At 38.8% G+C, this 16,507-nt stretch overlaps 1 protein-coding gene across 1 annotated transcript; it reads right to left on the minus strand.

Moving 5' to 3' along the window:
• Window positions 1–1,268: 1,268 nt before the first annotated feature.
• tgm2b (transglutaminase 2b) lies at window positions 1,269–15,831 on the minus strand. Its single transcript, XM_007554197.2, has 13 exons — window positions 15,674–15,831; window positions 9,733–9,912; window positions 8,302–8,520; window positions 7,907–8,025; window positions 7,479–7,607; window positions 7,219–7,396; window positions 6,993–7,125; window positions 6,812–6,915; window positions 6,489–6,728; window positions 4,352–4,627; window positions 4,102–4,262; window positions 2,149–2,285; window positions 1,269–1,877 (listed from the first exon to the last, which is right to left on the minus strand). Exons 1-13 carry the CDS (start codon window positions 15,681–15,683, stop codon window positions 1,727–1,729), a joined length of 2,037 nt encoding a protein of 678 aa, XP_007554259.1. The 5' UTR covers window positions 15,684–15,831; the 3' UTR covers window positions 1,269–1,726.
• Window positions 15,832–16,507: the final 676 nt, after the last annotated feature.

Raw genomic sequence — 16,507 nt, forward strand, 5'->3', positions numbered from 1 at the left:
ATTTGAGGTAACTTGATGGAAAAATACTGGTTCTTAATGGGATTCCTTTCATTAACGCCAACCTCATGAGGCTTATCTTTAATTACTGAATAGTTTCTAGCTTGTTTAGTCTGTCTCGATTTTTAAATTTCGGAATAAGAAATTACTTTTCAGAGTCCATTAAAACAGCTGGACAGTCCTTTAATTAAGTGTTGACCAGAAATCTACATTAGCGTCAAAAATCGACCAGTGCGTAGACATCATATCCTGTGGAAAAATTGTTTGCTGCACAACTGACAGAAACTTTTTATGACTGAGTCAATTCCCTAATGCAGTGTCACCCAAAGCAAAGAACTATATACCCAAAACTTTTTAAAAAAGCACTTTACCTGAGATTGTACATTAATAGTATTCCTCCATGGAGTACTAAGGTATAATGTCTTCATAATTTTGGCATTGTGAACTGTCCATGAACAATGAAAATGACAATGAAGGGGGTCATTTAGCAGAACATGTGAAAGGAGGAGGACTTTATGTTTCTTACATGTTGTCAGTCTATAAGTTTAAAAAGGGGGTCCAGGTTAGTGTGTAAAACAAGTTTATCAAGCTCTTAAAAGACATGTAGGGTTATGTTATATTCTTATGTAGTCTTCAGTGAGACAAAAGTATGAACCACCTATATGGTTCTTATTTGATCGCCATAGAAGTATTCCTCGTGAAATGCTTTATTATCTGAAGGTCTTTTTCCTCGATAAAGTCTTTGGTGAAACCATTTCTCCCCTCTGCCCTATATGTCCAGTGGTTCTGCATCTTTCTTTCTTTGCTAACCAAAGTCTGATAGCAGAAGATGGCTGCTCACGGTGAGCCATGAGCCAGTAGAACCATGGTTAAATTAAATTAACCTCAAATTAACCTCCATGTCGCCATGGATGTTGCAAGCATGTGGCAACATGGAGGTTTCCATCATTAACTTTCATTAACTTTCCATCATTAACTTTCATTAACTTAACAAATCATTAACTTTCTAGGGCAAGCATGTGGCAACATGGAGGTTTCCATGTCTTTCTAGGGCATGCTTGCCCTAGAAAGTTAATGATTTGATGCAATTAGCTGGGCTGCCTTGGACAGAATCGAATCTGTGTTGTAAACAATGTGATGTGTGATGAGCAAAGGAAGAATGAAAATTTCCAATTGGAATTGGAAAGCCACTTAAAATTGGGAGTGGTGGGAAGGTGGAGCAACTATTTGAAGAGCATATTCCTCTGAAATGAAAGTCACGCATCGTCCCATCAGATGATGATTCGTATTTATTTCACTGTTCCCAAGATACAATCAAAATGTATATACATGAGATGCTGCAACAGTTGTCACTCTTTGTAAAATCTGTGTTCAAGCTCTCACAATTCTTTATTTGTTGTAGACAGGAGTTTAATTGTAGAACTTTAAAAAAAAAAAAGTTAAGCCCTATTAGCATCTGAAGTGATGCTAATCATCGCTTCAGACTGAGAAGAATACAAATAGACTTTAAAATATATGCCTTGATTAACAAAGTTCTCTACTAACTTATATTTTTTTTTCTCACAACAGGAAGCTTAAATGAATGATATAAGAAAAGAAGAGGAAGAAAATACATGAGAATAAAAGCTTTTTTTTAAGTCGGTAGAAATAAAAGAGTGTAAATTTGCTTGGAAAAGCATGATGGAAAAACAGATGGAATATGTTTCCACCTTCAGGTCAATATAACACCTCATTTTCCAATAATGACATTCCTGTAGCCCTTGACGTGACACAACTTGTTGCTATCGAAGTCGACGACCAGTTTTCTCAAGCCAGAATGGGTCGGAGTGAAGTAGATTTTGACTTTGGCGTCTTCCCCTGGTCCCACCGTGCAGCCCAACCTGGAAGGTAAATATTTAAGTATTACTTCTCTGAACGCTGCTTGGAGGCTTTGTCAAGATCCTCAGATTGCATAAACATTTCACAGATATAAATCACTGCAGGCACAGAACTCTTTGCTTATGACTATCTATGGAGGTGATGCAGCCAGAGCAGCAGTGTTTGAGCTGCTCTAGACAGAAATCAAAATGCAAGGATTCTTTTTAATCTCCTGTCTACACAAATTGTGTGTAAACAGGAGATCATTTTAGGTGCAGCTGGAAATCTAGCAACCTCTCAGAGATGATGTTTCCCCCAGTGAGGTTGGCCCCCTCAATGCTGAAGCAGCAGTTGTCCAGCGGCTCTGGCAGAGGGTTCTGGAGGCTGATCTCTGCGGCCAGCTTCCGGTTCTCCTTCGGTTCACCCAGGATCTGTAGGGAACAACCACATTAGCCTGATTAAAGTCTTGCAACATTGCAACTAAGAACTTCGGTGTATTTTGTTGAGATTTTATGTGGCAAACCAACACAACGTAGAAAGTAAGTGTGAAGTGGATTTAAAAATCTTAAATTGAGATGCTCATTTGTATTCAACTCGCTTTACTTTGTGGTCCACGAATTAAAATCCACTGCAACCAGCTGCCTTCTGATCTGCATGCTTTTTTAATGGCCCAGTCAAAATTCACCTAAATTGAATCGAGAATTTGTAAAATTTTAGAACTATGCATTTTCCTACTTCGTCTCCACAATTGAAATCTACAAGCTGAGGTATGTTTACAAGCAATACAGAGCAGCCTTAAAAAGGTTTATCTGCAGAAGGTGACCTGAAAAAGCAAAAGGAGACAAGAAGCACCAAAGAAGGAAAGGACTGCTTTACAGCAGTTGCATTGCAGCTGTGTGAGAAGTCAGAAGGACAAAAGATAAATTTAAATTCCTCAAAGGAGTAACTCTCAGCTTGTGTCTCTGAAGTTTCTAACATCTTCCTCAGCTGTGGCCTCTGTGTGTGTTATGTGTCTCTGAACGTGACACTTCCGGGCAATCAAACCGAATGCCTGATATTTACAGCGTATTTACTCTGGCTTCTTACACGGTCATCGCCAGGTCAAACTTCTACCAACACAGAGCTGCATATTCACCATTCAGCTCTTAAACATGGCATTGAAAGCTTATCTTTGCAATTTCACTCTGACTTATTTGACAAATTCTGCACACCCCTACAACTATTGCTTCTGGATAACCCAACTTAACCTTTTTACCTGCTATGTAGCTCCAGTACTATACACACTCAACAACTATACCTTATAGTCACCCTTAAAACGGTCCTGCTCCACTTCACCTTAGGGTCTGTACTGCTTTTGATCTGTTAAAATCACCCGATTGTTAAATTTATCAACAGTGCTTTGCAGAANATGTAATATCGAGTCCAGTAACATATATCCATCAATGCTGCTGCCTCGCGCTCTGTCCTTCTCTCGCACTTGCAGCTACTTAGCAGTAGGTGTCAGGTTACGTTGTGTTGCATTCAATGTTATCGGAAAAAAGAGTTTCATGCGCTTAATGTCTGATTTGACATAACTATTACTGTATTTGAATGTTGACTGATGGACCTACACAAAAGTAGCACAAAACTAAAGAGTGGAAATAGTGGAAGGAAATAGATGTGCATTTGGAAAAAGAAAACAAAAAATCTGAAAAGTGTGGCATACTTTTATATTCAGCCCCCTTCACGGTGACACCCCTTAATAAAGTCCAGTGCACTCAATTGCATTGAGATTTAGGATAATTAATAAATAGAGTCCACCTATTTGCTATTTCATCTCAGTACAAATCCAGCTGTTCTGCAAATGTTTATTAGAAAATATTATTGAAACATTATTGAAAAAGAAAACATTATGAAGATAAAGGAGCCCAACAGGCAGGTCAGGGTGAAATTTAAGAATGTCCAAAGCTTTTAATATCTTACATCTATTAATAGAATAGAACAGAGATTATCGTCCTTTATCAAATCTAAATAAAATAAAAAAAGGCACATCTGCCAACCTGCCAAGACACAGCCATCCACCTACACTAACAGGCTGGGCAACGAGAGCCCAGACAAACAGGCCAAAGGTTACTCTGGAGGAGCTGCAGAAATGCACAAGAATCAAAACCAAATATTTACAATAACTGACAGAATAACCTCAAAAGGATTTCAAAAATATTGGTCGTGCAACACTCCTCAAAGTGCACAAAAAGGAACTGTACTCACTCTGACTTTGATTTCAGGATTGTCCAGTACGATGTTTCTCATCGCCAGCTTGGCCTGTCCTGTGGAGTAGTCATGCAGTAAAGCTGCCAGGCGAATTAAGTTGTCCTCTGTGACTTGGCTCCCATACTTTGAGTAATTCAGCCTTAGCGGAACTCGCCTCTCTGGAGTGTCGCACACAAATGCATTTTTGACAGAATTAGAACAAGCATCATTTCAGAGATGTCCCTGTAAAGATGGTGGCGTGACTCACCTGCACCTGGTGGGAGCTGAACATTCAGCAGGTCTTTGAAACCACAATTTCCCCCCAAAAACCCATTGTAGGACACAGCGCAGGACCCAAACACCAGGCGGCACTTCTTCTCTCCCTCTGTGTGGTTAGTGACAACAGCAAACACGTCAAAGTCGCAGCCCTTCCTCATGTCGGGCGTAACTTTGATGGTGACGTGAAGCCCCAGGTCTGGGTTCTCTTGGAGAAGCTTGTTTTGGTGGTTGGCTTTCGTGAATGCTTCGCGCTCTTCATCAGATCCTGGGAATGTGGAAGCACAATGCACTGACTCTCGGGGAGACTTTGTACTTTAGGTGGTCAAAAAAAAAAAATAAAAAATGAAACATTCAAAATGCTATATATTGTTTTGTCTTTTACATACGAGTTAATAACCTGTTGATAAGGGATTTAGGGAATAACCGAAAGCTTTAACAGCATTTGATTTGACTGTTTCCAGCAGGCGAACACATTTAGAAAAATGAAAATTATGCATGCAACAGATGAAGAAATACTTTGTATTTTCAATAATTACACTTCATCTACTCCAAGGAAAACTAAGCCAAAAAAGAACAGGAGGTGATATTTTCTAATTACATTTATTCAACAGAAGTTAAGCATTTAAATTTGCCAAATGCTTGCGCAGATTGTTAAAACACAGCTGTCTTCTTTATGACCCAATCGGTCTCTCACAACATGGCGCAAACAAGTCGGTTCAATTTTTCTTATACAACGTCTTCACTGAGCTTTGCGTGCGTTTGTTTATAGACAGCCCTCTCTAAAGTACAGCCTGATACTTTCAGTGGGGTGAGGCTTGAACTTCGGCCATCTCGATGACTCTATTTGTTTTCCTTTTTGCACCACCGTAGTGGACATTTGTGCCTTCGCTTGGGTTAATTGTTCTGCTCCAGGCTTCGGCTTTTGATGACATCCAGCTGTCAGACAGATAACCTCACATTTCACCGAGGAACTTTCCTACATAGAGGAGTTCATACTCAACAATAACCTCCAACTTATATAAATGGACTGTGTGGCTGCAAATCTACCAAATGTACTGACAGTACATGGTATGAGGCGTTTGAGGACACGTGCTGTAGAAATGTGAGGACTCTGGGAAGCTAATGATGGCTGCACAGTTTGAACTGCCACTCTGAGATCTTTAAGTAAGCATGTCTCAGAGTATTACACAGTTTCACCTCGGTGTGAACTTGCTCATATGTCGTCTTTTGAGAGGGTTTTGGCAAACATGTAATTTTTTCCACTTGTGAAATATCTTCCTTACTATAAGAGGGATGGATTTCAAATTCTTTTCAAATGACCTTGCAACCCTTACGGGATTTATGGGCTGCAGCAGATGCTTCCCTGTGAAAACTCCTCATCTAATTTTACGTTGATATTGTGTTATACACTCCTAAACATCTGCTTTAATAGTCACACAGGCTGTTAAGTCCACTTAATAGGTACATCTATATTAAAACTTACAAATTAATTATTTTGAAAGCAGTGAGAGGAGACATAGATTTCTTGACAAGCGTTTTTTTTTTTTTTAAAGATATCTACATCCTAAAATAAGGTGTTACAATATCAAATGTTTATGATGCATTTTAATCACATTTAATTCCTGATTTTACAAAGGGGGCATTTAGGCTAGTTAGAATAGCTTGGTTCACCTAAATAAATTAAACTATCATTTGAAATCTACATTTTTTTATTTTCTCTGGTTATCTTTTGATTAATTAATTCATTGTGTTTGTTGATTTAAAACATTTAAAAGTAATAAATATTCTAGAATAGAGGAAATCCATATTGGGGCAAATATTTTTTTACACAAAAAAGTGTAAAAAATAAACAGCTCTTATCTTTTAACTACCATTTTTGTTGCACAAGTGAAAATCTAATGGTAAGGTATTGCTTGGCCATTAAAATATTCAATAAAGGAAGAGTGACTTTCATCTTACCCAATAATATTTAATATGAATGGCCTGAGTGCAAATCAGCCTACAAAATAAAATTTATAAGAGTTTAAAGTCTATTACTTACTTAATTACTTACCTGTCTTTTATATGCAAGTATATCTACGTATTCTACGTATAGAAAATAATTATTTTTACATGTTATGTGGTACCTTCAGGGTACTTGTAGAGGTGAGTGATGTCCTCTCTGCTGTCACTGCCAACGCTCTTGGTGCTGATCATCTGGCCCACCAGTCCGATTGTGGTAACTTTTGAAGTGCTGCCATCCTTTTTCTTCATCATTGTGACAACATCAGCGTTGACTTCAGCGAAAACAAACGGGGCGTCGTACTTGAACGTAAGCTCTCCCTCCTTGATGGCCCTGAGAGGGATGGGGCCGCAGCAATACACTCCTAAGACAAAGGGGACAATGTTAGAACTGAAAATAACAGATAATAGTTCTACAAAACATGTATATTTATTTTAAAAGTATTACCTTCACTCTTCTCCTGGGGAGTGGGGTCACTAGCTTGCCACCCGTCAAAATCAGGCTTGAGGTCAGGTCTGGTCATCCAGCTTTCCACCCAGCAGTGATAATTCCTGGAGATATATTACACAATGTGAGTGTTCATAATACTGCCAATCACTCAGTAAATACAGTGTAAGTGAAGTCTAACCAGATCATGTCTCTGGACTGAATGAGTTCCCCGTTTTCATTGACATAATGCTCAATCACCAGGTTGCTATTGGTGTCGTGGGCAGACAGATAGTTGGTTATGACTCGGCAAGGAATGCCCAATGCTCTGGAAACTAAAACAAAGGAAGATCAAGTTTGCTGTTTTTGACTGACAAAAAATAATGAGTCGTTTTCTCTAAACAGGCCAACAGCCTGCAGTTTCTTACCGGAGCAGGCCACGGCAGCAAACACCCAGCATTGTCCGTAACGAACAGGCTGACAGGACTGAGTGTCCCAATTTCGCAGAATCTCCACGCTGCCACGCCAAAACAAGGGACTGACCCCTCCCTCGTATCCATCTGTCCAGTTTCCCAGCAATACTCCTTTATCATCATTGCAATTCACCTGGCGGACAGCAAAAAAGTTGGGTCTAAAACGTTTTTCGCATGTGAAATGTTAAGTCTTGGACAGGAGTAATTAGTCGTACCATGGCACTTAGCACTCGGGTTACATAGATAGGGTTCCTTCTCCCTGAGTAGTCTTTTCCAGGATTTCTTAAACATTTGGGATTCATGTCCAGAATCCTCAGACAAATATCCAGGATTCCACTTTCGAACTGCAAACACAACAAATGCACTTAATGAATGTTTGGCTGTGGGAAGGTATGCTGTAAATGTGGGAAAACAAAACCAAGCTGGATATTTTCAAGAAGTGTAAAAGCAGCACAGTTTATGCACATATAAGTTTTGTAGCGTTTTAGAAATCCCATAGGTTATCTTGTAAGAGCATATTTTCCTCTTATCGTAATGACTCTTATGGAAACTCATTCAACACTCTGACAAAACTCCTGGCTGATCTGACTGATTGTTTAGGGTGATAAGGAGAGGGTAACAGAGTCAGTGTTGGTGTTGGTACCTGGCCAAAGTTCCAGGGAGTGGGTATGATGTGTTTGCTGCTGCCTCGAAAGATGATCCCATCCTGAGAAAGCACATACTCTGCCAGATTCTGCTCGTTGTCCATATACACTGCATCCGCTGTTGCCAAGACACAGCACAAACAATGTCCCAAGGTGAGTTCAAACTGGCAGACTTTTGTTTTAAACAAATTCCTAAGATGCTTCACTGCAGCTTATTATCGATCAATGCACCAAGTTTTGGCAATTATTATTTTTTTTTATGATTTATTATCCCCTCTTCTTGCCAGGTCTAATCCTTAACACACACTGGTGTGAAACATGATCATCTAAGCTCCACTAAATCCTCTGCTTGACAGACATGTCCTCCCTCCCAGATGCAGGCATGCTTACCCACCTGGACACCAGGGATTAAACAGAAGAATGAACTCAATCTTCTCTGATTGGCCCAGGGTAAGGGTGTAGCGTCCAATAGGAGCTTTGGGAGACGAGCAGATGGACAGGGCCACCATGTCTCCAGGGGGGCTGGTTACCGTAGCGCTCCAGGTGGAAGTGTCGATGCTAGAAGAGAGACCAAAACGGGCCCTGGTGCCATACTGCTCAGAGGGCTGAGGACCTGAGAGCAACCAAGGAAACAGTTAATTAGAAAGAAGAAAGCAAATCTTTCAAAATTGTTTGCAACTTTACCAGACAAGCTCCTGAATGTGAACATCTGTGCGCATGTGTGCTGTAAGGTTTCTTCATAATGTTCATCGGTGGGTGTGGGGAACCACAGACCCGTTCACATGGAGTTGGTTTTTAAGCAACCCATGACATTTAAGAGACTGTAAGCCACGTTTAGGGGCATGTAAATATTTAAGTCTACTATTACGAACCTGTTTGATTTCAAACTGGTGAAAATAAATTCTAACTTGTGCCTTGCAGTTTTGCAATATAAAACTGTGTGTTGTGTATTACATCCAGGAATAAATGGCCAAATTTAACATAACATCTGTGTCCATGATGAGTGTGTACAAATATGAATATTTTTAGAGTCAATGTACAAGGTTAAGGTTTTTAGGTTTAAAGCATCTGTAACTGTTCGGACATTCATTTACAGCACAGAGGTGCCATAAATAACCGATAAATGCTTACCCACTAAACTTCAGAGAACTCTGGAAGATCTTCCAGCAGTTTTGTCAACTAAAGCAACTATGCCTTTGGCTTTGCATTGCGATATTCTTCCTGACTTGAATGGAAAAGCCAACTTGAATCCATCAGAATACAGCTGCGTTTTAAGGCCCGATAGCATTATCTGTGATTATACACACTTCCCTTCCGACCAGCAACATTTCCTGATATCACTGTTGAATTGGGTGGTTTGCAGCTGTTGCCTTATCAGGCTTTTTGCAAGAGACAGATAGGTTTTTCTTTTTTTAATTCAGAAGTTCAATGCAATGTAAGAGCTACGCTTTCCAACAATAACAGAAGAGCCTGATTACAGTCATACACAAAAATGCTGGAGGGCTTGACTTTAGCAAAGGAAGTACAGCACAATGCACTAAAGATGAAAAGTGAACACATTGAGAAGCACCTCTCATGTTTGAACTAGAATGCTTCCCGCTGCTGCTCCCTTTCCCTCTTCATATTTAAACAGATTGCAAAGGAAATTAACATAAACAAACACACCCAGCAATAAGTGGGCGAGTGCACTCACTTCCCGAATGAGAGGAAGTAACCTCGATGCTTTTTCACCAGAGAGGAACACACTTGTACAATCCATAATTTAAATTAATCCATGCATTTTTTTTTTAGATGAACAGCAACTATTTAAATTGAAAGACTGCACCTGTTTCTGCGATGCAGTCAAGAGAGCTGATGCCCGGCTGGTAGCTCCCAGACCGAAGGTACAGGCTGATGGTGAACGGCTGGCCTCTCCGGACGATGAGCCGATCCACTCCGTTGAGGTCGGTGCGATGGTCCGTGTTGTTGAACAAGCACTCCGGGTTCCAGCGCTCAATGTCCAGAGCTTAAAATAAAGCAAGCATCAGTAGCTCAAAGAGAAGTATTTTTACTACAAAAATGTAAAAACGCATACTAAACAGTGGCTTTTATCTGATTCTATCATATTAATATTTTTGGCAATTTTTTGTTTGTTTTAAATTAAGTCAAATTTTGTTTTTCTATTAACACGCTGTTGTTGTGATGTCCTTTAATTGACCTCATATAATAACACATAAAAAAATGTTGCTGTAAAGTCAGTGTGTTTACGTAAACCAATCACACCGCTGCAGCTGAATGCATCTGGCTGTGGCGGATGGGAAGTTTCTAAGTGGACTAAGCGGATAGAAAAGGAGTCTGACTTTGAACGTGACACGGTTGTTATTTCCAGATAAGCTGTTTTGAGTGCTTCAGGAACTATTGATCTGCTGGGATTTTCACTCACAACCATCTGTGGAGTTTTCAGAAAATGGTGTGGAAAAACCAATTACATCCAGCAATCAGCAGTTGTGTGAATTGCTTGGCCTTGATGTCAGAAGTCGAGGGAGAATGAGAGTCCTGGTTCAAGACAATAAAGAGGCAACAGAAATCAAAATATGTTGGATGTCATCTCTGAATCTACAACACAGTGAACCCCGAGACTGACGGGCTTCAGCATCAGCAGGCTACACATGGCGCCACTCCTGTCAGGGAAAAACAGGAAACTGCAGTCACAACTTGGAGGTTTTCCAAAGTTGGATAGCAACAGATTGTGCAACAGATCTTAATGTCCAATTCAATATTCATATGCTAGACTTAGATTTTGAGGGATATTTTCTTAAGAGATCCTTTTAGCACCATAGGCTGCCTCAGTATTATTGTTGCTGACCAGGAAAATGTCAGTCCAAAAGAGCATATGTTATCACATAACATAAGGCAGTTTTGAAGGCAAAAGGCAGCCCAGGTATGGAGTATATTCTTAGAAAAAATGTCATAAACTTTAGTTCTATAATGTAGAATCTTTATTACTTAGTGTAGTACTGTCCTGATGAGCACGGTTCATATAACTCATTGTCACTCCCATTTATCATTGCTGTTAATTCATAACAATCTCTTCTAATTTAGACATGATGTGGTTGCATGTTAGGATTTAGTGTGAGCTCTTCAGATCAGACACATAACCACCAGCTTGTTCGGTTATTTACTATTCATTAAGATCATTTAGTTTCTGCATGATTCAATAGGAGCTAAACACGGACAGTGTCTCCCTTCTCCAGGGACCTCGCTAAAACACACAGAGTCCCATCCAAAGGACAGTTGTATAAACAAGAGGCTACAGTTCTCCTGTGTAACACCTCCACAGATGGAAATGCATGTCAGAAGGCTAGACTTTCGCCACTTACTAAAGCCCAGATCTTCGCTTCAAGTCCCTGTTATGATGTCAAGCCTGGGCTAGACTTAGTTGCGCTACAAATGCTTCCTGCTGCTTTACGTAAGTTAATTAAGAAACATTTCTGGGAAGTAGTCAGTGTTTAATCTTGGCCTTCATCAGAAACAAAATATACACAGGATGGTGTTGGTACAGTGTTCCAGATCACAGGGCTTCAACATTTCCCCCTCCGCCCCCGGGAAGACCAAACTGATGGAGAGACAAAGCAAGAACCCTTAATGACCCTTAGTATATTTAGACTAGATTTAGTACTACATAAAACATTTAACAGAGTGGACAGGTTTCTGTACACTTAATGTGTGTATTTTTGACTAAAATACATTATTTTATGCCTCCTTTCATCAACTTGTTACTTGTTGTGGACATGTTAATGTCTATTTGAAGACATAACTTTGAAAAGATACATTTAAAAAAATGGTAATGAGAAACTGTACCACTCCTCCATCAATACCTCAGTGCCCGACTTGGAGATGCGACTCTTACACTGAAGACTTCTTTTCTGGATCATTGACCAGCAGGGGAAACGTGGGCCGCACCTCTTTTTTTATGAATTTCAAGTTTTTAAAAAGTGAACACATTTTTTTCATCTGAGCTTCTGTAGATTGTGATTAATAAACAGAATTTCAGAATTTTAATGGGAAATAAACTTAAATTTAATTGGAAATTTAGGTTCCAATTTAGGTTTTTATAATTTAAACCGACTACTTTACTCGCAAGTAGTCGGTCTATCATATCACTAATATGATAGTGTTAATATTTCTTTCTTTTTTCTTTTTCTTTTCTTTTCTTGTTGTCAACTGGTCTGCTTTAAAAACAGAAAACTCTTTTCTGAGCAAATTTATGACTTGGCATGTGTACCCATGTTCTCCATTGCTGGTTGATAATTTCCACCACAGGACATGATTGTCTTTCCTGGGTGTTCCTGTAATAACCTGATGACCTATCCTGCCTCTCACTCATTAACTATTGGAGACATACAAAATCAAAACCTTCCCCCCTTCACCCAAATAACTCTGGAAACATTACGTTGCTATAGAACATTACCCGTACAAGCACTTTGTATCGCCTTGTTGCTGAAAATGTGCTATATAAATAAAATTACCTTTACCTACTTTAATAATCAATTTTATTGATTATCCTTTTCAACCCACGTTTTTGTAGCCTTACATTTAAACATGAGCCATGTTAACCCACAATCCAACACTTTAATGTTAAATCCAACCAGAACTAGACTGGTCCATGTTTGACCCAAAAGTAGGTTGACATGCTATATTGAGTTATTTTTTTTCTTGCCTCATAGTTTTAAGAGTGTGCTGCTCAATTAATAACGTATGAAGGAATGCCCAAGATGTCTGAAAAAGGAATGAAAAACAGATGCCCAACTTTCTGAAGAGATTTATGTCCATTGTTGGTAATTAAGAAGAAAAAACACAACACAAGGCAAGCGCTGGCTGCCAGATGGTGCACATTTGTGATTCAAAGTGGAACCTTATGCATCCTTGACTTGCAGCTGAATCTATAGGGATACTTCACTACCAGAACGGATTATACGAGGAGAGATTCCTGAGATTCCCCACCTTCTTCTCTGTGTGCCTGTGCCTCTCCTGTCGCTCCTTAAACCCTGACCCCACAGCACAAAAAGGGCTCTGTCATCAGCAACACTTGGTTCAGTATGAGCATTAAAGGGAAATTAAATAAAGATGACCTAACATGGTAGCAAGGACCAAAAAGACTATTTTAGTCCAGGAAACACAAACAAGCAAACACTCTGATGTGAATGAAGTTTTCAGTCTCACAGGTAACACCCACTCAGACTCCAGGTCTACACCACAGGCACTTTTTAAAATAAAAATGAATGCTTCATTCGTGTGGAACACAGGTGTCACTTGTGACGTCGTAAGGCTGTTTAGCAACAATTTGTTGACTGAAAATGTGTTGCGGAGGTGGAAATAAGTGTACAAACAGGAAGAAAAACAGGCTCCGTTTGCTTTTCAGAAGTTCTCTGGTGACAACATGAAAAACAACATTGACAAAAAAGCATCCAGAGTTCTATGAGACAGTTATTTACTTCTGGCTCCAGCTTGACGTCTGGGTGAAAATACAAACACGAAGAGTTGCTCTTTGAATATTTCTGAATACCTTCACTGGGGGTCTAACGCAGATCATTCTGGATGGACCCTCAAATTTAGAGTCAATTAGCGGCAGCTCAGAGCTGCACCTGTTTTCAGAGGCTATTATAATCTCAGAGCAGCTGTTGTCTACTTAAACATCAAGCTGAAATATTTGTTATGCTTTCATGTCAGCAAGACCTTTCCTTCTAGCTGTGTGCTGTTGGACCGGACCATGCAGAATGTGTTTGATTCTTGATGACAATAAGATGGCTTTGTGAGTGTTTAGGCCACCGGCAAACTTAAACACACAGTTTTATGTCACAAGAGTAGAGGTGAATGATGTGGATTTAAATTTTTACCATGATGTGCTGTTACAATTATGCTAATGATGAAAACAGTGATTAAAAACAATTTATTGCTTATTTTGTGGGTGACTGTTTGGTTCTGATTGCATGGCAGAGCATTCAAAGCACCACAAACACAAATCCTGTTCTCAAAAAACATTCATCTTTGAAACAGGCTTCTTCAGATCTGGACAAAGTAACTTCATTTGATCATGTTTTAGAATTTAATGATATTTATTGACGCTCTGGAGATAATAGAAATACTTAAATCTCTGATAATATTGTCAGTTTTGGGGGTTTTAACACCATTAATTGGAATTTATTGAGACAACGGTAAATCAAAAATTATCATTATAATGATATGAAATTTATCCTGATAGATGATAAACAATATGACAAATGATCACCAAGAGTTCATCTAGTATTACAGTACGTATGTTGTAAGTGGCCATTTCAAGAGTGTGACTTGCACAAGAAATCAAAAACCAAAAACGTTAGTAATGAATAAAATTTTATATATATTAAAAAAAAAAAAACCTAAGTCTGAGATTGGTGTTTTTTTATAGTTATTTTCTAGTATGAAGCAGAGTTCTCTCCTTTAATTATTGCTGGATTTTGCTCCACAACTGCTTGTGGTGTCTGTTTGGTTTCTGCTCACTGGAAATGTTTGCATTACTTCATTTAAACTGTTTGCAAACAGCAACAGTGGTTTATTTTGTAAAACAATGAGAATATTCGAGGTGTAGTGACGACTCGCTGTGAGATGACTGAGACAGAAAAAGAGGGTGGACTCATTGGGTACACACTACCAGTCAAACATATTTACTACTTGCAGGAAGCAGAAAGTGGGGGGAGAGCCAGCAGGGTTACAGCCCAACTTTGAACAAGACAACTCAAAGAGTGACGTTACACAAGTCCAGGCAATAAAACACTTTTCTCTAAACAAATGTTCTCAAACGTGCTTTTAATCATCAAGGAAAACAGAAATAATAGATAACAGTTCAACTTGAACAACTTAAGTCACACACAACTAGAAAAATCTGCACATGCAGCACAGCTACAGGCTGCAGGAGCTTAGAAAATTAGCAGTTTAAAGCCATCAGGGTGTTGCCTGTCTAACTCTTTATTGAACATTTTCTCATATTCATAGATAATTATTATAATCATTACGTAGAGCGAAAACCACATATCTAGATACCCCACAAAATATTATTTTCCCAAATGTTGATGTTTTAGATTAATTAGTTTTACCAAAATAGTTTCTATTGGCCTAATACTGAAAAATCAATGAGACTGAATTTATAAAAAAGAAAGAAAAAAAGATTCATACATTTCTATAAGACGACTATGTCTGTGAACAATTTGGGAAATCCAGATGTTGATGATGTCATGACACTGTGAGCTTCTAATAGGCTATTTCGCAACAATGAAGTTTATTGGATGTGGACGTATTTACGTTTTGCAAACAGAAATATTTGTAGTTCTTCTGATCCAATGATCCAAACTAATCTGATTTCATATCGGGCAGTGAGAAAACAAAACGTGTCTTCTACTACAGTCTGTAAATCTGACTTAAACTGGGAAATTTCTTACTTATAATTAAAACATGATCTGTTTTCTGCTAATAATAAGTTTCTGTACATTTTTCTTTCAAACATAAAAAGTTCATATCGATCTGAAAACTTTCGCGTCAAACCTAATTGCGCTTACACTATCAATCAAGACGTCATTAAACCAAAAGTATGTCAGCGGTGCCAAAAATCAACCAATCAGCGTTAGCTTGCAAGCTTATGTTGCTTGCAACCAGTAAAGCAAACGCATTCAAGCAATCTAGGCTTGTGATATCACTTTCTAAAAACCAGATTAAGTTAGATTTAACCAAAGCGTCCAGATGCATTTCCTTACCTTGCGCCATGACTGCTGCGGTGCTTTTCAAAGTCTGAGGTTCTGTTTGAATGAATGTCTTGCTTAGTGCAGAAAGCGAGATGCCTCTCTGCTGTTATCTCGGTCTTATATTTAACCCTCCTTGTACCAGTCAGAGAAAGTGGGTGTGACACAACCCTCATTTAACCGGAGAGGGGGGAGAAAAAAAAAAAAAAAGACGACCCGAGGCGAGACTTGGCTGCATTGCGCACACAAACTGTATGCAATAGTGATTCACTCACCTCCTCCCCGTCAGATACAGTAAAGTCTGTCAAATGTTTTTTTCGCTGGAAGCTTCAATGCACTTTTTGACAAACACTCACTCGGACCGTTTCTGCATCATCCAGAAATTAAACATGAATGAGGACATACACATAAATGAGTTAAAAATGATTTCTTTAAACGCCTCCTGTTCCTCAAAGACTTGTACTCGAAATGTGTTTAAAGTTGTTTTATATTTTTGAAAGAAAAGCATTTTTGTTGCAAGTGCCACAACTTCACTTTTTTCACTTTAAAAAAGTGAAGTTTTTAACGTGAAACTTAAAACTTTCACGTTTTAGTTTCTCTTTAGTCAAAACTAGAGAGATTTTAGTTTTGACTAAAGTCTCTTTAGTCAAAACTAAAGAGATTTTAGTTTTGACAGATCAAAGCAAAAATATCTATAAAGTACAAATATCGATGTTTTTCCTAATTTTATCATAAATCTGGAAAGTGCGCCATGCATTTGTTTTTATACAAATGCAAGTTTCTCAGCCGCATCGACATAGATGGATTTTGCAAAACTACAATGGAAACACTTTTTTTTTTGCATCAGAG

The sequence above is a fragment of the Poecilia formosa genome, unplaced genomic scaffold (assembly GCF_000485575.1).
Source record: "Poecilia formosa unplaced genomic scaffold, Poecilia_formosa-5.1.2 Scaffold62, whole genome shotgun sequence".
Taxonomy (NCBI): domain Eukaryota; kingdom Metazoa; phylum Chordata; class Actinopteri; order Cyprinodontiformes; family Poeciliidae; genus Poecilia; species Poecilia formosa.